The sequence below is a fragment of the Onychostoma macrolepis genome, chromosome 12, assembly GCF_012432095.1.
Source record: "Onychostoma macrolepis isolate SWU-2019 chromosome 12, ASM1243209v1, whole genome shotgun sequence".
NCBI classification, from domain to species: Eukaryota; Metazoa; Chordata; class Actinopteri; order Cypriniformes; family Cyprinidae; genus Onychostoma; species Onychostoma macrolepis.
Window position 1 is genome coordinate 20,383,141 of NC_081166.1, and position 23,513 is coordinate 20,406,653.

A 23,513-nucleotide genomic window follows, 5' to 3' on the forward strand; every position below is an offset into this window, starting at 1 on the left:
CATGCATGCTACACATACTAGCAGTGAATAGCTACATGCTAATAGTGATTAGCTAAGTGTTAAATCAGACTAAGAACATACGAATAACTCTATAAAACTAGATAGTAATGATGTGTGACAACTTCCAACCGCTTAGCAACACGATAGTAACCACCCAGTTATAGAGGTGTGCTATATCTTTTATAAGTAATTCAGTGTACGATGTTCGTCTGGTGGATGAAAAAATTTGGGCGAAAAAGTCCCATAGACTTAACATTGGCACAAAATTAGTGAGATTATATCTTTGGATCAGGAGGTCACAGAGACTTGGGGGAGGGCTCTTTTGACTCGGCCTATCAAGCAGCCAATAAGTACTGACATGACAACTTCATAGCTATGCCCTAGCAACCACTTACAGCACCCTAGCAACCGTAAAAGGACATTAACAAACAATTTTTCAGCACCAAAACATTATAGAAACATGGGGTTGGGCTTTGTTGATTCAGACTGTCAAATAGTCTTTAAATATCATCCCATAAACTGTATGGTCACACCATAGCAACCATTAAGAGTACCTTAGCAACTAAACAAACACATGAATAAGCAATTTCTCAGCATCAGAAAGTGGTATAGATATGGAGGTGGCCTCTTTTGTTTGGGCTGAAAAACCAGTCTGTAAGTATCACCATGGCGACTGTGCAGCTACACCCTAGCAACCACATAGAGAACTCTAGCAACCGTATAGTAACACAAAGAAGCCATATCTCAGCTCCACAACATCATACAGACATGGGAGTTGGCTCTCTACAATCATGCTGAAGGCTAACTAGAATGTGAGTGACCTTTAAAGCATTTCCAGAAATAAAGTCTCACCAAACATCTGTTGAGTGCCTTTTCACTTTCTCTCTTCTTCTCTTTCCTAATGCTTCCTCTGTTGCAAAGAGAGGTACACTGTACACTGAACACTTTTCAGTGATTTTTCCCTCATGTCAATTAGGGGTTGATGCTCTCCTAGAAACAAACAAATACACTGTATTCAGTACAGTTTAGTTTATTCCATTATTATAAATGATGTACTGATGCTATTGAGAACTGAACTGAGCTGGACAATGACATGACTAATTTCTACAGAACTGCTTATAACAAATTGCTGAGCCATAGCGGAGTTAAATGCATCTATACACAGGGTTGTCACTGGTTGGACTGAGATGTTGGTGTTTATTATAGTAAAAGTGTAGTAAAACAGCATTAAACCTGTTGTTTTGTCTTTCTATCATAAGCTCCTCGCGCGCTGACCGCGTGCGCTACAGATCAGCACAGAAGCGGCGTTTCCTCTCATCTTCTTCTCATCTCAGCGGGTTGAATAAGATATCCGTGAAGCCATTTTACATCTCTCTAAAATGATAACTAAAGATATATGAGGACATTAGACATTATACTCACCGCTAAACTGGATGAGTCGACTAGTCTCCAACTGATGAACTTCTTCCGGAAAGCGTTTCTTCTCTTTTGTAGCACTTGTGAATGGTCTCGGGGTGTAATGTTGTTATGTCTTTGTGCTTTAATTGTGATAGTTCACATATGAACGATGTTGTCAAACCAAAACGTGTTTTATACTTTTTTATCCATCCAACAGTAGACACTACGGAAAAGACGCTGATTTACTGTCGGTTACAAGTAATCCGCTGCTCTCGAGACTCGTTGTCAGGACAACTACCTTTGGCGCGAAGGAAGATCTCACGTGCGGGTTATTAATCTATGCGGGTGAAATATTCCATAGGCAAATATTTTTTGTACAAAAATATTTTTGTACGATTATTTTATAGGAAGTCTACGTTACAAAAAATAAAAATTAAAAATAAAAAACACTTGCCAAGTCTACTGTACCATAACTGCAGTACAGGGCCTATACAAGAAGACTTTAATGGCAATGAGGTTATTTTCAATTATTTTCAATGAGGAAATTACTGAACCTAATCATAGGAGCTTTATTTTTTTTTTAAAAATGCTCATAAAAAATAAATACAATTAAATACATTTAATCAGACAGACTTAGAAGTTTTTGCATCTGAAATCTTCACCTGCATTTCAGCGTACCACTGAACTGCAGTTATATTGTATCTGTACTTCATTATACTGCAAATCTACAGCTGCACTTCAGTTTTACTGCTCTTGAACTTTAATGAACTGCAGTTATATACTTCATTATACTGCAATTGTCCAGTTGTACTTCATTGTACTGCATTTATACTGCTTTGTACTGCAGTTGTACTTCAATTTACTGCAGTTATTTTTTGTAAGGGATTTGACAGTACAGCGCATATTTTAGGCTAAATAAATTAGTCTAATTCCAGTAACCCATTGACAAAACTATCAAAACCTCCCATCTACACATAAACGTGATTAAAAGTCAAAACTTTGATGAATAAGAGAGTTAGCATACCTCCTCTGTGATGCTAACGGACTTTTTCGAAGACACTAAACCGTCTTTATGAAGAGGCGTCAATTACAAGTAAGACAAGTGTGAGGAACAGTTATATGTAATATTTGTGTGATTTTAGGGACTAAACTCACCTGAAAACGGTGAAAACAACAGCGAGATGCAGTGTTGCAGCTGTCAGTTGGAGTGTGTGCCCCGTTTCCATGGTTGAATGATGCGCGTGCATCAAAACACGTCACAGTCACAGTCACGCAGCGCATGTAAATAAACACATAAACAACTTAAAAATATATATTAAATTTTAATCGTTTTGTAGTTCCATGATCCATTCATACTTCTGTTTGGATTCGCCCATATGTGTGTATATACATCCCAGTGGGCATTTGATGTCAATTTAACATCAATATGACATCAAACATTGATGTCAAAATTACGTCACGAAATAGGTCAAAAATGAAAGTCATTTTGACGTCAAAGTGTCGATGTCAATTTGATGTTAAGATTTTGACCTCTGCTGATGTCATTTTGATGTTATTTTGATGTCATGCTTTGTTGGCATTTGATGTCAATTCTACATCTATTTGATGTCAGGATGTCATGATGTTGATGTCATTTTAATGCTATTTTGATATCATTCAATATCAAGCTTCGATATCAATTCAACATAAATGTGACAAACATTTTTTGACATATTTTTGACATCACAAATTTATTGACATATTTTGATATTTCAATGTCAAGCATTACTCAATTTCAACCTAAATGTACAATGACTGACAACATACACATACTTTGAGATCTGATATGTTTTTATTTTATTTTCTTGTAATATAGTGGGGCCGCTATGGATTCACACTTCCAGAGCTCTCAAGTGCCTGTAAAAGAGAACAAGAAAGCAAACATTAAAATGGGCCCTGTCCATTAACATAACTAATGCTTAGTACCCATCAGTAGTAGGCTACTCTTTATTATTATATTATATTATTATTATTAATAGTATATAGACAACTAAAAGATAACCCACATTATAGCCTAATCACATGCAGTAGTCAGAGGTGCAGATGTGTACTAATATATGATAATGGATCAAACCTTTTGTTAATATCTGTTAATAGTGTCATATGTCAGGATCTCATTTCACTGCTAGTAATCAGTCCACATTTTGTACTGAATTGTAGAATGTGAACATTCATTCAAAGCCAGAGAGCAGCGTTTTCAAAACATCATATTCTCTTGGCTCTTCCCTATGTAAGGCTAGTGGTGTCTCATTTCCATGGTGAATATTTTTACCCCCATGTCTTGTCACTGTTTAGAATGACATGATGTAGGCGTAAAACGAAGGGGAAGGGTAAAAACAGAGAAATGGGATTGGGCCTAAATCTACATCGTTGTTTGCAGCAGCTCCTACCTTCCGGCGCCCAGTGCCCCCTCTTCTGTCCGGCGCAGCGCGCAAATGGTTGGCCATCAGGCTACCAATGGAAGCTTCTGTGATGCCAGGTTGTGACTTCTGGATGGCACCTGAAAAATTTAACAGCACTTGCCATTTATCTTGCACATACTGATCAAAATAAAAATCATGTAGAGAATAGTATATCAAATACACCGATGTGATTGGAGCAGCTCAGATCCACGGGCATGGGTAATGAGCATCATTACTGATTGCCAGAGTGACTCGCTGAGCAAATTCACATTGTATGGGTAAAGTTATGTAGCATTGGTATAAAACCTCTAAAAACAGTCACAAATAGGGCAGTTCATCAATTGTGGTTTGGAATTAGACCTACTGCAACTGGATTGATAAAAAGTCATGTAGTTGCAAACATCTCACCTGGCTACTTGTATTTGGGAAGAGCAAAATCTGTGACAGCTTCCGGTGCTTGTACGCTGAAAAAAATTGAAAATATTTCACATGCTTAGGAAATCATTTTACATTCAATCATTGTTAATTTGTTAACTCATTATTAAAATAAACACTTCTTACAAAATTGTACAGTTCAAGTATTATTAGTCATAATATGGATATTTTATTACCACTACAAGAACATACATTTGATCGGGTGTATTTTCGTGGGCTCAGGATTGAAGGGGAGCGACAATTTATTCCCGTGTCACTAAAGTGAACCACCAATGGTCGCACACGCACACACACACACAGGTCAAATTTGACCGCGAACAGTAAATTAAGGGGGGTAGCAACAGTGTTTAAGGTTAAGGTGAGATACTACAGGTGAATAAAAAAATTTAACTAGCAGATATCACCATGAAATTTTCCCAGTTGATTACCTACATTAAGATGAGAAAAAAAATGTATTACAAGTTTTCTGTAATTTAATGTTTAAATAAGCAAATTAGGCAATATCTAATTAAATATGCACTAATTTGCATACATTTAAAAACGAGTATTGGATAAAGCCAGGTAAAAAAAAAAATTCTATTGTGTTCACATATAATGGAAAAAAAATTGAGGGATTTATGGATATCTACTTTTGTTATCCTGTAAATCAGAATATTGTCAATAGCCTTAAAAAATTTTATATAAATCAGGCTAGGAATAATATATTTACAAATCCCTCTGTAAATGTCTTCATAATATAACTGGGTACAAGACTGGAAAGTTTGGTGTATATAGGTACTACTGAAGTGGAGATTTAGGACTTTGAGTATGAGAGAAAAGTCATTTAGAGAAAATGGGCTTTAAATATTTATCATCAGCCAATTAGATTTGCGCATTCAGCCCTTTTACTTTCACCATTGGTTGTTGATAAAAAAGGAAATGACCATATTTGGAACCGACAGCATTGCGGTGCGGTGCATGTGATGACGGTGCAGGCAGCGATCGCGGAGCAGTTAGAACGTGTATTTCGGACTTTTTTTCACCACAAGTCTGAAAGAAGACATGTTATTGAAGACAAATATCCAAAAATAAAAAAATTGACCATTAAAAAAACCTAGATGTTTTTGCCTGCCGTGTCTCGGTTTGGTCATGCGGTCGTCAGTCCATGTGCTGTTCATGAGCAAAAATATCCGTTCAACGGGAGCATTTGTGCCCAATAGAGACATGGCAAACTGACAAAGGAGACCTATGTGTAGCTACTTTTTTGAACTTAATCTCCCTGCTTTTGAAATGCAGAATCAGAATCAGATTGCAGAAGCAGACCGCTACGTGACGCGCGCGCGCACACACACACACATTGTTAAAGTCATAAGATGGCAGATATTAAGGATCATACCGATTCCATCATACCGGAGTGTAAACGTTACACTAACATCAGGTTAAGTTAGCTAGCGTTAGCACGCTCAGGTAAAAGGATGGCTGTGAAATTATTCGACATAATTCGGAAAATTACACCCATTAAAATTAAGTAGCCTGTGTATAAGATGGTGTATTGACATAAAAACAACAATAGCATGCTAGCTGGTTACTTACCAGGATTTGGAAGTGAACAATTTTGTAATTGCAAATCTCTGGCAGTTGGGCTGTGTGGCAGTTAGGCAGTGAGACGACAGTGAGTGAGAGCGAGCGGTTATGCAGATCTGCTACTTTCCCGCGCGACATGGCCAGGATGTGACGTCTTTTTGTAGTCAATTTGTAGTCCATGATGATTATTTAAAAAATCAGCTTCAATATCAGATTAAATTTACCTTTTATAGTATATGCAATTATAGTGTCTGCTGTCATTTTAAACGTGAACTAAATGTAAACATGCTAGGATTTAAATAAATAAAAACACACATGCAAAATACATAGATCTAGGCCTACAACTTTCAAGATGTTGAAAATGAGTCGCATTGATTTACAATGAGTAATAAATATACTTTTTCAGACATTGTTTTGACGTCTTATTTCCTGACATCAAATCAACATCGATTTAATGTCAATGATATTGACCTGAGATATAGGGACCAGAAAAAACATGTCAGATTGATACCTTTGTTGGGCCTCTTTACAACCACAAGAAAATTATTACAAAATATAATGAAAATATGCATATTCATGCATGTCATACATGGTGGTCAAAATCTTGACTATTTGTTGATGTCAAATTGACGTCAAGGTGCCCGCTGGGATACAGTGAGGAAAATAAGTATTTGAACACCCTGCTATTTTGCAAGTTCTCCCACTTAGAAATCATGGAGGGGTCTGAAATTGTCATCGTAGGTGCATGTCCACTGTGAGAGACATAATCTAAAAAAAAAAATCCAGAAATCACAATGTATGATTTTTTAACTATTTATTTGTATGATACAGCTGCAAATAAGTATTTGAACACCTGAGAAAATCAATGTTAATATTTGGTACAGTAGCCTTTGTTTGCAATTACAGAGGTCAAACGTTTCCTGTAGTTTTTCACCAGGTTTGCGGTGAAAACGGTGGTCCCAGCTCTTTTCAGGTCATTGACCAGCTCCTCCCGTGTAGTTCTGGGCTGATTTCTCACCTTTCTTAGGATCATTGAGACCCCACGAGGTGAGATCTTGCATGGAGCCCCAGTCCGAGGGAGATTGACAGTCATGTTTAGCTTCTTCCATTTTCTAATGATTGCTCCAACAGTGGACCTTTTTTCACCAAGCTGCTTGGCAATTTCCCCGTGGCCCTTTCCAGCCTTGTGGAGGTGTACAATTTTGTCTCTAGTGTCTTTGGACAGCTCTTTGGTCTTGGCCATGTTAGTAGTTGGATTCTTACTGATTGTTTGGGGTGGACAGGTATCTTTATGCAGCTAACGACCTCAAACAGGTGCATCTAATTTAGGATAATAAATGGAGTGGAGGTGGACATTTTAAAGGCAGCCTAACAGGTCTTTGAGGGTCAGAATTCTAGCTGATAGACAGGTGTTCAAATACTTATTTGCAGCTGTATCATACAAATAAATAGTTAAAAAATCATACATTGTGATTTCTGGATTTTTTTTTTTAGATTATGTCTCTCACAGTGGACATGCACCTACGATGACAATTTCAGACCCCTCCATGATTTCTAAGTGGGAGAACTTGCAAAATAGCAGGGTGTTCAAATACTTATTTTCCTCACTGTGTATATATATATATATATATATATATACATACATATATATATATATATATATATATATATATATATATATATATATATATATATATATATACACACATACATACATACATACATACACAGACACACTGTATATCCCAGCTGCCGTAAAACACCAAAGAAGAAGAATGAAGAAATCATGACACCAACACAGTAGGTGGCGATATGCACACAGGATGCGGTTGCGCCAAAAACCGAGGAAGAAGATGATGTCATTACATTCTCGATCAATGTTCTCCATTGTTGTTCAGAGTTTTCCACCGGTTTCAGTGCACTTTGTTCGCTGTCTATTTTAAAGGGGACTGAACTATTTTAACACGACGGCGCTCTGATGTAGTGTTGAGAGCATCTTTCTGCTTTACTGTTATCGTGTAACTTGTGGTCGAGTTCTGAAGATGGCGGCGGTCCGGAGCAGCAGCCCAGGCGCAGACTCATCCCACAGCAGCACTGCCGCGGTCTCCGAGCGTCTCCGAACGGAGGATGGATCCGGTACGGCACACACAATTTACTTAAAACACTCGTTTTGCTTGTTTAGTCCATTACGGATTATGCATTGGAGAAAATGCTGCTGAGTAAACTATGAAAGTACCATAGTGCCTTTTTGAGACATGGACCAGATCTAGTTACTGTATGTAAATGCCATAGCAAGCATAAGAATATAGAAATCATGAAGTACAATCGTACTTTTATATGGCTATTTGTATGTGTTGAAATAACGTTTAGCGGTATTCGTATGTATAATTTGCTTTCAAGTCAGAAGTGTTAAGGAGCATCTATACGGGGGTGCTAGACGAAAGTACAGGATACAAAATCTCGAGAGTAACATCCGCAAATGAAAGATTTATGCCTTGTCCAAATCCCCACACTTGTGGTCTTTGCACTTGACTTATATGACGTATTTCCTGTGTTTGGCCTGCTGCATTCACGCCATATCGTAATTACCGTAATTTCGAGATGACAACACGTGACGTTCTGAGCAAGGACTCGTTGTGCTTTCGCACAGGACGCGTTTGCAGTCCGCTCCTGATCTGCGGCTGTTTACCACGAACACAACATTTATCTATTATTTTGATTTCAAATCCAAACGTTGTTAGCCTATACTTAAAGTGCTTTTTCAGCATTGTGATCCTCTTTTATCTCAGTACAGTTACACAATCTTTCATAGACATATTCACGTTTAAACTCAAGTAATATAAACAACGTATTAAATGCATTTGGCTTCTAGACTTGTATAAGTTGTTCAAGCAAGTGGTAACATTTAAACACAGCAAGCCTGCTTTTCTTAGGCTGTCGCAAATATTTTAAATTAAAACTTACCACTGACGGAAACAGTCGGCTGTCGTGCCTTTTACATTTAAATCTTTATTATTTATACAGTCCTGCGGGTCTTAAAGAACTTTTTCTACCTCCACAAGACACAAGTGCATATGTTGCCTTGTTTATCTAAAAGTGCACTTTTCTTTGTTTTAAACCCAGCCAAAAGGCCTGTGAAACACAGTAGACTTTAATTATTGCTATTTATTGTGAAATTACTACATTTCCCTGTCAATCTATGTTAATTTTTACCGTGCGGAAACAATCTTTGCACCACTCCTGGAACGCACTGCCGGACCACAACCGCGTGCAGTGTGAACGCTCTGACCCGTTAACGTGGGTGCGGGAAAAAAATACACACCGCAAACGTAGTAAACCCTGATTTACGCCCGTTTCACACCACAAGCTTGAGCAGCGCGTATTTTTTTCGGCGCCCATGCTAACAAATGAGTGCGTTCACACCGGCAGTAGGAGCAGCGCTGCAGCGATGGTTTCAGCACCGAGTCTATCACCGCTCACTCTCAATTAAAGTAACAGCACACTTTTGATGGACAAAATAAATATGATTTCACACACAACGTGCTAAAAATGCACAGAATAATCATGTGTTTTAAGACGAATTGGAGTATGTCAGGAAAAAATATGTATAGAAGATTTACCCATTTTAACTTTTTCATTTTTAATTGCCATAAGCAAATTATAACTTAAAGCATTTTATCAAACTCACAACTAACAATTCATCTTGCTCAGGATCTTAAAGGGGTCATATAATGCCATTTTTGTACAAGCTAATATGATTCTTTAGGGTCTAAATTGAAAGTTTGTAATATACTTTAATTAAAAATTCTCATTAGTATTGTAAGAAAACACTCATTTTACCTGCTCAAAAACAGCTCTGTTTTCAGCACACCGTTTTAGTGCGTGTGTTTTTAAATGCTAGTGAGCTTTGCTCGCCCCGCCCCTCTGTTCTGTGGGGCGTTTTTGACACAACACACGTGGAGTGTTGCCTTGACAACAGTTGAGGGTATATTTTGAAGAATGGCAGCGGGAGTCTCTGAGGATACTGTGCAACCGTAACGTTTTGTTCATTATAAATGTGGGATTATTCATTATATTGAGAACGTCGTAAATAGAAAACATGCATGTACCCTGAATGTAAACATTAGCCACATACATCGTGAAGCGTGCTAGCGATTTGCAAAGATTAATATAAAGATTAATATAAAGGTTAATTAAACGTTACACTCACTTCTTCTGGAGGTTCAGCAGGAACACGAATAGTTGGTACCGATTCTTTTTTCAGGAGCAGCTTCTTAGCAAAACCAGCTTTATACTGACCTTCATTTAACATGAAAACATTGACGTTGCTCGTGGGGAATATTCCCTTCAAAAGCAAAACTCAGCCACTGTGTCTTCAGCGGTTCGGACTTAGGAACATCAAAATGACTGCTGTGTTCATTATTGCACCCGAGAACAGAACACCACAATCGCTTAGATACCATTCTGCTCATAGACAGCTCCGGCGTATATCAACAATGACGCGCGGACTATGATTGACAGCTCGCTCACGAGCAAGGGCGGGTCTGTGTTGAAACACTGCTGTCAATCAACCATCGTGGGAGGGGCGTCCGACCGTGTGTGACGTCACACGGTCAAACGGCTTGATTTGAGACAGGGTAAAACAAATAAGGAGATTAAAAAAAAAACACTGGATGGATTTTTATCATTTTATGATGGTTGTGTACAGGCACTGCTAACACACATTTCAGTACAATCAACTTGTAAAAGTGCATGTACCATTATATGACCCCTTTAAGTTACAATGGAGTATATACAGTAGGCCTACATAAGAAATTCATTATTCATTCATTATTGACAGCTTCTGTAAATATTGTATTCTGTAAATATTGCACACGTGTTCACTTACCATTGACGTGACAAACTTGCTCCTTTTATTTATTTTCAGGATCTATAGACACAATAATGCACATAAAACATACTCACATTCAACATTCGCCAAAAAAAAATATATATATGAGCGTGTTCACCTTGGTTAGAAACACACAGCCTACTTTTTTATTCAGCTCTAAATAATAACTTAAACATTTTGACGTTCTTACTTAGCCTATAACGATTAGTTAAAATCCAACGAATAATTCACATTTCTCCCGATCAGTTACAAAAACGGAGCTTAATCACAAGTAATTTACATAAAGCATATTGACAGCTTCTATAAGAAATGGAGATTATGGGTAAAAGTATATATTATTAAATAAAAAAAATAAAAAAAACAGTAAAAAACAGCACTTTCTATATTTGAGTATGACTGAAACAACATGATAGGAGCTGTTTTTGTTGTTTACCATTTACAAGCGAATCCCCAAGACTTTAAAACTTTCAAGTTTATAACTGACCAACTTCTAAAAACAAATTTATAGTTGTCTTTGTAAAGAAATATCGTTTTGGAGCCGCTGCTGTGACGCTGAACAAACACTTCCAGTGTGAATACTCTGGCAAGTCTGCAGCTGCAGTGACGCTGTAGTTATGCTGACGTGACGCTGCCGTGAAGCTCACGCTTGCGGTGTGAAACGGGCGTTACACTGCATGCGTCTGCGGCGCGTTAGGTTTTGCTCCGTCCTCCACGTGGTGCCAACTTACACCAGGTGTGTTTCAGAAGCGATGCGGCAGGATTCGCAAGACCACGTGATTTGCCTGTCCGAGGTAGTTTTAATTTTTAATTTTATTTATTTATTTATTTTTGTGTTCTACCATGGTTGGCTAAATGTTTTTGTTTTGTCCAGTTGAATTCTGTTTATTCCACTCTTATAACTAATCCCAATTAGGCAATTAAATCCCATGCCTTATTCTTTTTGGAATTGTCCTTGTAAAAAGGATTTGTTGTCATATAATAATGTGTGTTTTTCAACTTTGAGGGTGAACCTCTCGTCATCTGTCATCAGTGATGTGAAATACGATTGGCAGTCTGCACAGGGTGTTTATTTTGAAATTGACATGATATTTTAACTTATATTTTGTATTTGCTGTGCGGTTTGGTTCCGGTGTTAGGTAGAGATGTTCCGATACCCTTTTTCCCTTCCCGATACCGATTCCGATACCTAGGCTCAGGGTATCGGCCGATACCGAGTACTGATCCGATACTGTGTATCTGGTTATACAGCTATACTTAATAGCCCTGTATGAATTGATACAATTATTTCTGTTCACAGCATAGATTAAGTCTGTCAAGTAAACAAAAAATATAATATATAATGTTTGGAAAAAAGTACACTCTTAACATCAGTCAGTCAAGCATTATAAATATATTATGATAATCAAGTATTATTGATAGAACTTTAGCAATTAGAATTAAAACTTGGTAACCATGTATGAATGCATATTAGTCATTTTAACTGAACTTAGGACTGGTGGTGGTGCTTTTTTGGTCATTCAGTGTTTCTGTAAAAATGGGGAAAAAACTATCAATAATACTGATAAGATAATAATCATACAATGAATTCTACTAAGAACAATATAAACGCACTAAGGATTAACGAGCTGCTGCATTCATGAATATTAATCACGTTGTCTGCATTGGCTCGAACTGATTTGCTGAAATCAAAACAGGTATGATAATAGGTGAGCGCCAGCCAATGGGATTGTCGTTTGCGCATTAGCTCCGCCTACTACCGGAGAACCCGGCAGTTAAACTGAAGAATTCCAAAGGAACTCCGTTATTTTGACAGAAAAATACAACAAAGAATATAGTTTACATACCATTCGGAATTGACGCGCTACATATAAAAGACTCTCTCTCTCTCTCTGCGTGTGAGGAAAAAAAGCAAAGCGACGGCGAGTTGTCTGCTTCACACTAGAGCTTATGGTGCGTCAAATACAGGTGCGCTGCGCATTCATTCAGATGAACTGAAAAATAGATCGCTTGACGGGGAGCGAAACTCTGAAGCGCTCAGTCAGAGTGTTCGGCAAGTGACAATATCTGTGCTAAATTCATACATAGCCTCCAACTCACACACTGGCGAGTAAAATCTGATTATTTATCAGCCAGTGGCTAATATTAGACATCATTTAGTCGCCCAGGGTGAAGATTTAGTCGCATATGCAAGTGATTTACTGGCAGTGTGCTAGCACGTTTGTACTTCTTCTTCGCTGCTCTAAATAGTGGTTGCTTGTGGCAACACAGCACAGCTTCCTGTGTTTGCATTCTGAGCAGCGAAGAAGAATTGATTTCCTATTTGCAGCATTAAGCAAAGCTAGCGCGCATAACTATAGGTCCTTTAAGAAAATGGTATCGGATCGGTACATGGGTTCAAGTACTCGCCGATACCGATGCCAGAATTTTTTGTGGTATCGGTGGAATTTCCGATACTAGTATCGGAATCGGAACAACCCTAGTGTTAGGGGTGGGCGATATGAGCTAAAATTCATATCACAATATTTATCACTGTCCAGTTGGTTTCAATATTATATCGCAATATGAGAGGAAAAAAAACAAAAAACAAAAATTGGAATCACATTTTAGTAGACCTTAGTTAAATTACAGGCAAAATATGTATTTTAACCTTATATAACTAGAAAAAAAAAACATGATTTCAAGATCTAAGGCAAAAATAGTTTGACTTTAGAAATTATGCTACATAAGACACCTGCACAAAAGAAAAACAGCAAATGGACTGAAAGAACATGCAAATTCACTCTCTGACAGCAGATGGCGCTTATGGCGTCAATTTAGCGTTCCTTTGGTTACTGCTGTAAATAAAGCTGCTCTGCGCTGCGCTTATGAACACGGAGGTAAGAGAAAAAGAAAATGCCATCTAAAGTTTTCTGAAGAGAGTTCCCTTCAGATATTCATTCATATTAATCCCCTGCCCCCAATTCAATATTTATATTTTTCTTCCTATATTTCAAGCATTGTGAACAGTGATCTATCTTCTCTCTTTGTGTCCATGTTCCGCGTGTCTGGCCTGTGTTAACGGCCGTTTACAGACTTAGTAATATTCCCACACAAATTACATTTTGGGAAATTATTATAATCCAGTTTGTGTGCAGTTCCGGAATAGAGATCAGCCTAAATATATACAGTGATGTTAAAAAGTGTTGGCCCACTTCCTGATTTTTTTGCATGTTTGTCACACTTTAATGTTTCAGATCATCAAACAAATTTAAATATTAATCAAATATAACACATGTAAGCACAACATGCAGTTTTTAAATGAAACTTTTTATTATGAAGTGAAAACAAAATCCAAACCCACATGGCCCTGTGTTAAAAAGTGCTTGCCCCCTAAACCTAATAACTGGGTGGGCCACCCTTAGCAGCAACAACTGCAATCAAGCGTTTGCGATAACTTGCAACGAGTCTGTTACAGTGCTGTGGAGGAATTTTGGCCCACTCATCTTTGCAGAATTGTTGTAATTCAGCCACTTTGGAGGGTTTTCGAGCATGAACCGCCTTTTTTTGTGGTTTCATGCCACAGCATCTCAATAGGATTCAGGTCAGGACTTTGACTAGGCCACTCCAAAGTCTTCATTTTGTTTTTCTTCAGCCATTCAGAGGTGGACTTGCTGGTGTGTTTTGGATCATTGTCCTGCTGCAGAACCCAAGTTCGCTTCAGCTTGAGGTCACGAACAGATGGCCGGACATTCTCCTTCAGGATTTTCTGATAAGAGTGCAGAATTCATGGTTCCATCAATTATGGCAAGTCATGCAGGTTCTGAAGCTGCAAAGCAGCCTCAGACCATCACACTGCCACCACCATGTTTGACTGTTGGTATGATGTTCTTTTTATGAAATGCTGTGTTGGTTTTACACCAGATGTAACGGGACACACACCTTCCAAAAAGTTCAACTTTTGTCGCATCAGTCCGCAGAATATTTGCCCAAAAGTCTTGGGGATAATCAAGATATTTTTTGGCAAATGTGAGACGAGCCTGTGTTCTTTTTGGTCAGCAATGGCTTTTGCCTTGGAACTCTCCCATGGGTGCTGTTTTTGCCCAGTCTCTTTCTTATTGTTGAATCATGAACACTGACCTTAATTGAGGCAAGTGAGGCCTGCAGTTCTTTAGATGTTGTTCTGGGTTCTTTTATGACCTCCTGGATGAGTCTTCTTTGTGCTCTTGGAGTAATTTTGGTAGGCCGGCCACTCCTGGGAAGGTTCACCACTGTTCCAAGTCTTCTCCATTTGTGGATAATGGCTCTGACCATGGTTTGCTGTAGTCCCAAAGCATAAAATGGCTTTATAACCCTTTCCAGACTGATACTTGTAAACTATTTTGTTTCTCATCTGTTTATGAATTTCTTAAGATCACGGAATGATGTGTTGCTCTTTAAACATGCTTCACTTTGTCAAACAGGTTCTATTTAAGTGATTTCTTGATTCAACAGGTCTGGCAGTAATCAGGCCTGGGTTTGGCTAGTGAAATTTAACTCCGCTTTCTAAAATAATGTGGTTAATCAGTTCTTTCATGATTTAATAGGAGGGGGCAATTAATTTTTCACGTATGGCCAGGTAGGTTTGGACAGCTGATTCTGTTGCATAGAACTGAATAAAAAATAATACATTGATATTTAATATTAATATATTTTCTGTCCAATTTTCTTTTAATAAAAGTGTGGTTATTTTATTTGCTTGTGTTTTTTAAATTCTGTGTCATTAAAATTGAGTTAAATTAAAAAGTCTTACAAAACTACTTTTATATTATTGAATAAAATAAATAATTACAAAGCAGTTTCGGTTTTCGACCAAGCACATCCAGAATTCTTGGTTTCGGCCCATAATTTTCATTTCGGTGCATCCCTGTAACTGCATAGAGTGCACTGTGTTTGCAACCACATGCTCCTTTAAAGGATTACACACACACCAGTATGCAGAGAGACATTTAAGAGGGTTTATTCTCCAAATAACTTTAAATTCATGTTGCTGAAAAATGTGTTAATAAATGTTGTGTGTATGGACTCTTGTTTTTGTTCCACGTTAGCTTCCTGCCCACTAATTTTTGCCTCTTACATAAGCCACAAAGCCTTCTAAGAAGACAGTAAAGGCTTATGTCATGCCTGAGCTGTAGTTAGGCTGAAACTTGAAAGTTAAGTTGCACAATATTTAGGGTCCAAGCCAGAATGGCGCAGGGCCCTATTGTTTTCCTAAGGATTATTATAATTTTTGTAATTAAAAAAAAAAAAAATTTTTTAACGTTCCGGGGGTTTTTGGGGGCCTTAACATGCTCAAAAACTCTTGAAAATTTGCACACACGTTGGAATCTGCGGCCATTAGGACGCCGCCAAGGCTGGGACCCGGGCGTGGCACAGGGGCTCTACGGCTCCCCCTAGAACATAGTCTGAAAACTTGATGTATAGCTCACACATACTTGCACGTTCATATGAAACTCGGTACACATTATAGATCTCATTGAGCCGAACAAGTTTCGCACTGCATGTCATAGGCTCCGCCCAACAGGAAGTCGGCTATTCAGGGATGTTTAAAAAGCGCATGCTCTGGAATTTGATATTCTCCTCTGAGGACTTCCATCCGATTGCCACCAAACTCGGTGAACATGATCTCAAGACATTGGGGATGCTAAATTGCAGAGGGATTTTTGATATCTCGAACGGTTTGCCCGTGGCGAGGCGATGAAGTTATGGCGAAAATGAGAGACAGGAAATGTCTAATAACATCCACATACATTGTCTGATTTTGATCAAACTTCAGGGGTTTGTTCGTTGTATGATGCCGATCGAACAGATGTGACTATTATGAGTAAAAGTTATAGCGCCACCAATTGACAACAGGAAATATATCATGTTTGAAAATGCTTTGAATTCAGCATCTTATTTTTACCCGATTTGCTTCAAACTTCATCAGAATAATGACAAAACACGGCCGATGTAAAACTGTGAAGGGAATATGGATATCTAAAATATTGTTGCCATAGTAATATGTCAAAGTTGAATATTCTTTTGTTGATTTTGAAGTTGATTTTGAGGCAGATAACATGCTTAGAATTCCATGAAACTCAATATACATATTCATATTAATGATAGTTAGACACCAACAAAAGCTCATAAATGGGCGTGGAAGAGGCACTCTATAGCGCCACCTATTGTCAAAAATTTGGGGGTTAGTTTTAACTACAGATACCAAACTCGGTACATAAATTGTTCTTATTAAGCCGGACAACTTTCTAATTTACAGTCGTTAGCTACGACCAACAGGAAGTCGACTATTTTTATTTGAATGTTTGTTTTTTGAGAAAACAGGCTGTAAATAAATTCATACTCCTCCAAGCAGAAACAAGCAGTTCACACCAAACTTTGTAAACATGATGCCAATATACTGAAGATTTTAAATTGCGGACGGATTTAGGATATCTCGAACGGTGTGGTAATGGTGATTTATTAAAGTAACAGTAAAACAAATAGCAGTAATTTTCTTATATCTTTAAAGTGCAGTTTCCAAACACTTCAAAACTTTTTACATAAATATAACAAATCATTCTGAGGAAACATGCTTAGTTTCAAAAATGTATCATGCTCAGGGGCCACAAAACAATTAAAACTATAAATGAAATTGGTTTAAAGGTGAAGTGTAATACCAAGGATGACCACCAGAGGGAGGCATGACCTTATTTTTCATGAGCTGCCTGTCTGTGTATCAGAATGAAAAATAATGCATAGAATCAGCTGAAATGTTCTGTACTGTCAGTATTCTTTTACACGAACACACACACACACACACACATATATATATATATATATATATATATATATATATATATATACACGCATATGTATGTGTTTTTATTTTATTTTATTTTTTTATTTTTTTTATTTTTTTTAATAGTTATAGAATATAAAAAGTATTGGTAACAATTTACATTAAGGTCTCTTTGGTTAACATAAGTTATTACATTAATTAACATGAACTAAAATGAACAATATATTTTAAAATAATTTATTAATATTAGTTAATACTAACATTAAAAATATTAATTTTATGTTAATTCACAGAACATAAACTAATGTTAAGATACAACTTTAAATTTTAATAATGTATTAAATTTTAACTTAACATTAATTAACATTAATAAATATTATATAATCATTGTTCATGTTAACTAGTATAGTTCAAGAACATAGTTTTTAACATTAGTTAATTCAAAACTAACAAACTAAGTGTGAACAACATATGTTTTACTATATTTCTTTGTGTTAGTAAAAAAAAATCTTTGTTAGTTCATGGTACTGTAACTGATGTACATTAACCAGAAATTTTAATGAATAATGTAGTAGTCAATTTTGAACATATCATTAACCAAGCTTCATAAATGCTATAAAATTATTGTTCATGCTAACTTAATGTTAACTTATATAATGTTAAAAAATAAAAACTTATTGAAAAGTGTTACAAAATATTTACATTGTTCTTTATGTGTGAGTTTGTGTGTGAGAGAGAGAGAATAGAGAGAGACTAATATTAATAAAAGCTATATAATTATTGTTCTTATTAATTAATATAGTTAATGTTAATAACTGAAACTTTATTGAAAGTGTTACCGAAATTTTATATATTGTTGTGTGTTTGTTTGTGTGTGTCTCTCACAGTCTTGATAGTTTGGATTAACCCTTTCATTGCTATATCCATCAAAACCAGACTGCCAGAGGGTTAATGTAATGCATGTGCCTGCTGGGCACAGTTTTGCTGATGCCACCGGGGTGGCGTTTGCACTGACGGCTTGGGCCCGCCATCGCTGCTTGCAGCTATATTTAGGTTTTATTATTATATTATTTTATATTTTATAAAATAGATTTTTATTTTTTTTATATAGTTGTATTTTGAATGTAATATGGCAATTAAATGCACTAAATGGGTTTAGTTTTATTAATATATGCAATTTCAGCAATAAAAATTTAATTTTTTCTAAAAAGGAAACAAATTACTTGTTCATTATAAGAGACCTGTCTTATTTTCTCTTGTATATTTAGTATTGCTCTTTAATAAAGAAAAAATTCTTCTTATCCAATTAATCGATAGAATTTTCGGTAGAATACTCGATTACTAAAATGTTCGATAGCTACAGCCCTAGTCGTGGCGGAAAAGTGAAAGACCCCTATACGTCGCCACAACGTAACTTTTTGACGTTGCCAGTAAGTAACTGCGACGCGGTGGCAACGTCGTGGATTAATAGTTGTGTGCTGGTAATAAGTTGGTATTTTTTATCATTAGTTATTTTCTATGGGCAGACATGCAGTAGTTTAACCTAATTTATGTCCCCATATGCCCAAACTAATTTAAAGGCTGTTTCAACAGCTGTGAATGATGAATACAGACTTGAAATGAATTCATTTAATTTATTTTGAAAAACGCAAATATGAACCGTAAAATACACCCAAATTATTAATAAAAACATAGGATATACAGTGATATATGAATGAAAACATTCAGGACGTTCAGTGCTCAGCATCAATATAAACAGATATGCTATGCTAGCATAATATTTACTAGCAGACATTTCAGATAATTAAGGAAAGAAACCATAATCACAGAGGTATAAATATTAACAAAAGTATTTAAAGGGGTCATCGGATGAAAATTATTCGTGATCCAGCTTTATCAACAGAAGAAGTGAGTATAAGGGTTTTTATGAATCTTTGCAAATCACCTTACCTAATAATGTGCTAGTTAACCAGTTTAGCGGCTGAAGTTTAGTATGCTCCATAGATGTATATACCTAGATGCCTCATTATCAACTGTTTCTATGGGCTGCGATACATAAGTCATCTGCCATTTTGTCAATTTTGTCACCGCCCCTTTTTAGGGGAAAATAAACTAGACTTCTCATAGACTTCAATACAAAATAGCGGCACAAAGCAACGTCCGTACACAGCCGGCAGGTGTGAATAACTTAAGAAATCACTATGATTAAACATGTCAAGTAATTATATGTCCACACTGCCTGCCATAGAGCGTGAAAGATACATCCACAAACTTAATTTGTTCAATTTAAAACATGTCCCTTCATTTTCCCAGCGTCAAATTGGTGTAACAACCCCACCCAGTGGCCAGTGGTGTCTTTATGGAGCGTTCCAAGTCATGTCGGATATATCGTATTTACGAGTTGAACGCACATGAACGCCACCACAAAGTCGTTATTACCAGTGGGAAACTCAGAATTTTCTTTAAGCCCCGAGTCGGGGGCATGTCAGTGAAAAAACGTGTCGGATGCAATGGATGCAGCCAAAGACTAAAGATATGAAGCGTCGGTAAAGTTGTTGAAATGAATAAAATGATAATTTCTTTTTTGTAATGTACAATAAAACTATATAAGTTACATATACACAATATTATATTATTGTATAATTATAATAGAATATATAATTATTCAGTTTACATCACCTTCATAAATTAAATAAAAACGGAAAAAAGAAAAAGACACACTGATGCACATTCTTCATTCAATATTTTGTAGATGTAGAGTTAAAAAAATCGTTGAATTTTATGTAGAAAAGTTAAATCGCCATCTTTTTCCTACCAAAGTGACTTGAACGCACCCGACGTCGTGATAACGTCTTGTCAATTTGTAAGTACGAACGTCCCAGGAGGACTTGAACGCAGCATTACCCGGACATTTACTCGTACCTCATCGAGTCACCAGGTAAGCCAGTGAATGATTTTACTTCGTATTTGAAAGTAAACATCTTTAAATGTATATATTATGTCTTTTATATTTAGAGTACTGAGTGCACTTTTATGTCCAGCCATATCAAAGACTATAGCCTGGCTTAGCTTTCGATAGCATCATACGTAATTCATGATATTTTCATAACGGCAAGATATGGATGATGATGGCAGGTATTTCTTTTTACATGGCAAAGAAATGAATTTCAAATTTGGGTTTTTACAAACATTATTGGTGCACCCAACCACACAACAACTCTTTGGCATGTTGTAAGGTTAGTCCACTTCCTCGATCCGATACTGTATGGTGGTTTGTTTTCCCCTAAAAGTGTGTGAATCTGTTCAGAGACATTCTATGATGTTGCGCCGGTTGTGAGTATAGGGAATCTACACACATCTATGGTCTGCTCGTCACTCCACGGAAGAGAGGGGCGGAGTCAGCAGAGCTCACTAGGATTTAGATTTAGATTTAGTCATTTTGTAGACGCTTTTATTCAAAGCGACTTACAATTGGGGAATACATAAAGCGATTCATCTTGAAGAGGCAATCAGACAGACGAAGTGCTTGCAACACCAAGTCTCAGGCATTGTTCAAATAAATACAAACTACCAAAGGAAGGAATAAGTAAAGAGAATTTTTTTTTTTTTTTTTTTTTTAAGTTTAGGATGAAGTCAAGTGCTGTCGAAAGAGATGAGTTTTCAGTTGTTGCTTGAAGATTGACAGGGATCCAGCAATCCGGATAGGGGTGGGAAGATCGTTCCACCAGCCAGGAATGGTGAACGAGAATGTTCTGGAGAGTGATTTTGAGCCTCTCTGTGATGGTACCACGAGGCGTTGCTCACTAGCAGATCTCAGATTTCTGGAGGGGATGTAGTTTGTTAGTAGAGAGTGCAAGTAAACGGGTGCTGAGCCAGTGGTTGTTCTATATGCAAGCATCAGTGTCTTGAACTTGATGCGAGCCGCGACTGGTAGCCAGTGCAGGGAGATAAAGAGAGGTGTAACATGGGCTCTTTTGGGCTCGTTGAAGACCAGTCGTGCCGCTGCATTCTGAATCATTTGTAGAGGTTTGACTGTGTTAGACGGAAGTCCAGCCAGAAGAGCATTGCAATAGTCCAGCCTAGAAATGACAAGGGCCTCGACAAGAAGTTGTGCAGCATGCTCTGTCAGAAAGGGCCTGATCTTTCTGATGTTATATAGTGCAAACCTGCAAGATCGAGCAGTCTTTGCAATGTGGTCTTTGAAGGTCAGCTGATCATCAAAGATTACACCAAGATTTCTGCCCGAAGTTGATGGGGTTATTGTTGATGAACCTAACTGGATCATGAAGTCATGCTGTAGAGTCGGAGTGGCAGGGAGGACAAGAAGCTCAGTCTTTGCCAGGTTGAGCTGCAGGTGATGTTCTTTCATCCATGCCGAGATGTCCGCCAGGCAACCTGAGATCCTTGCAGCTACCGTTGGATCATCTGGTTGAAAAGAGAGGTAGAGCTGTGTGTCATCAGCGTAGCAATGGTATGAGAATCCATGTGCCTGTATGATGGGACCCAGTGATGTAGTGTATATGGAGAAGAGGAGGGTCAAGAACTGATCCCTGAGGAACCCCAGTGACCAGTGTATGTGCTTTGGATACCTCCCCTCCCCAGGCCACCCTGAAAGACCTACCAGTGAGATAGGATTCAAACCAGCGAAGTGGAATGCCAGTGATGCCCAATGATGAGAGGGTGGACAGGAGTATCTGATGATTGACAGTGTCAAAAGCGGCAGATAGATCCAGCAGAATGAGGACTGATGATTTGGAATGGGCTTTTGCACCGCAGGGCTTCAGTGACCGAGAGAAGCGCAGTCTCAGTTGAATGGCCCCTCCGGAAACCTGACTGTTTAGCATCCAGTTTGTCGTTCTGTGAAAGAAACAGTGAGACTTGGTTGAAGACAACTCGTTCAAGTGTTTTCGCTATGAACGGAAGGAGAGAGACAGGTCTGTAGTTTTCTATAAGAGAAGTGTTTAATGTAGGTTTTTGAGCAGTGGGGTTACCCGAGCCTGTTTGAGCATAATGGGGAAGTTGCCTGTGAGGAGGGATGTGTTGATGATGTGTGTGAGTGCAGGTAAGAGTGTGGGTGAGATTGCTTGGAGAGGGTGTGAGGATTGGGTCAAGAGGACATGTTGTAGGATGGTTGGAGAGGAGAAGCTTGGATACTTCAGCTTCAGTGAGGGGACAGAAAGAGAAGATGGGAGTTTTAGCAGTGGATGTGGTAGGGTGAGGGTTCTGTGTGCGTGGAGGTGAAAACTGACCACTGATTGATCTAGTTTTGTCTGTAAAGAAAGTGGCAAAGTCATCAGCTGTAATAGAGGTGGTGGGAGGTGGTGGAGGGGGACAGAGGAGAGAATTAAATGTTCTGAAGAGATTACGCATGTCTGGAGCGCTGTCGATCTTGTTATGGAAATGTGAGGATTTGGCAGTGTGGACTTTAGCAGAGAAGGATGTGAGCATAGACTGGTACCTACTGAGGTCCGACAGATCGTTTGATTTGCGCCATTTTCTCTCTGCCGCTCTGAGTGTAGTCCGATGTTCACGAAGAACCTCGGATAACCAGGGGTTGGAAGGAGTGCCCGTGCTGGCCTAGAGGAGAGAGGACAAATGTCGTCTAGACAAGAGGTTAAGGTAGAGCATAAAGTCTCAGTAGCTGCGTTTACATCCAGAGATGAGAAATGGGTGGGTGAAGGAAGAGAGGAGGATACTACAGAGGAGAGATGGGAAGGAGAAAGGGAGCGCAGGTTTCGTCTAAAAGTAACTGGTAGGGGGGTTGGTGGCACAGGAGAAGCAAAGTGTAATGTAAATGTAATGAAGAAATGGTCCGAAGTATGTAGTGGTTGTACCAGAATGTTATCTGCAGTACAATTGCGTGTGTAAATTAAGTCAAGTTGGTTGCCTGATTTGTGCGTGCTAGTAGTGGTAAGGCGTTTGAGATCAAATGAAGCTAGGAGTTAAAGCAACATGAACTAGAACAACGTGCTAAAAACAGAGCTGATTT

The 23,513-nt window shown here is 37.9% G+C and overlaps 1 protein-coding gene across 2 annotated transcripts in view; it reads left to right on the forward strand.

Moving 5' to 3' along the window:
• Positions 1-7,663: 7,663 nt before the first annotated feature.
• The window catches only part of med1 (mediator complex subunit 1), a 119,017-nt gene continuing 103,167 nt past the window's right edge, over positions 7,664-23,513 (forward strand). For both annotated transcript variants that reach the window (XM_058793056.1, XM_058793057.1), the window contains exon 1: positions 7,664-7,973. In XM_058793056.1, coding sequence (XP_058649039.1) covers positions 7,880-7,973 — 94 coding nt within the window. In that variant the 5' untranslated portion in view covers positions 7,664-7,879. The remainder of the gene's footprint in view (positions 7,974-23,513) is intronic.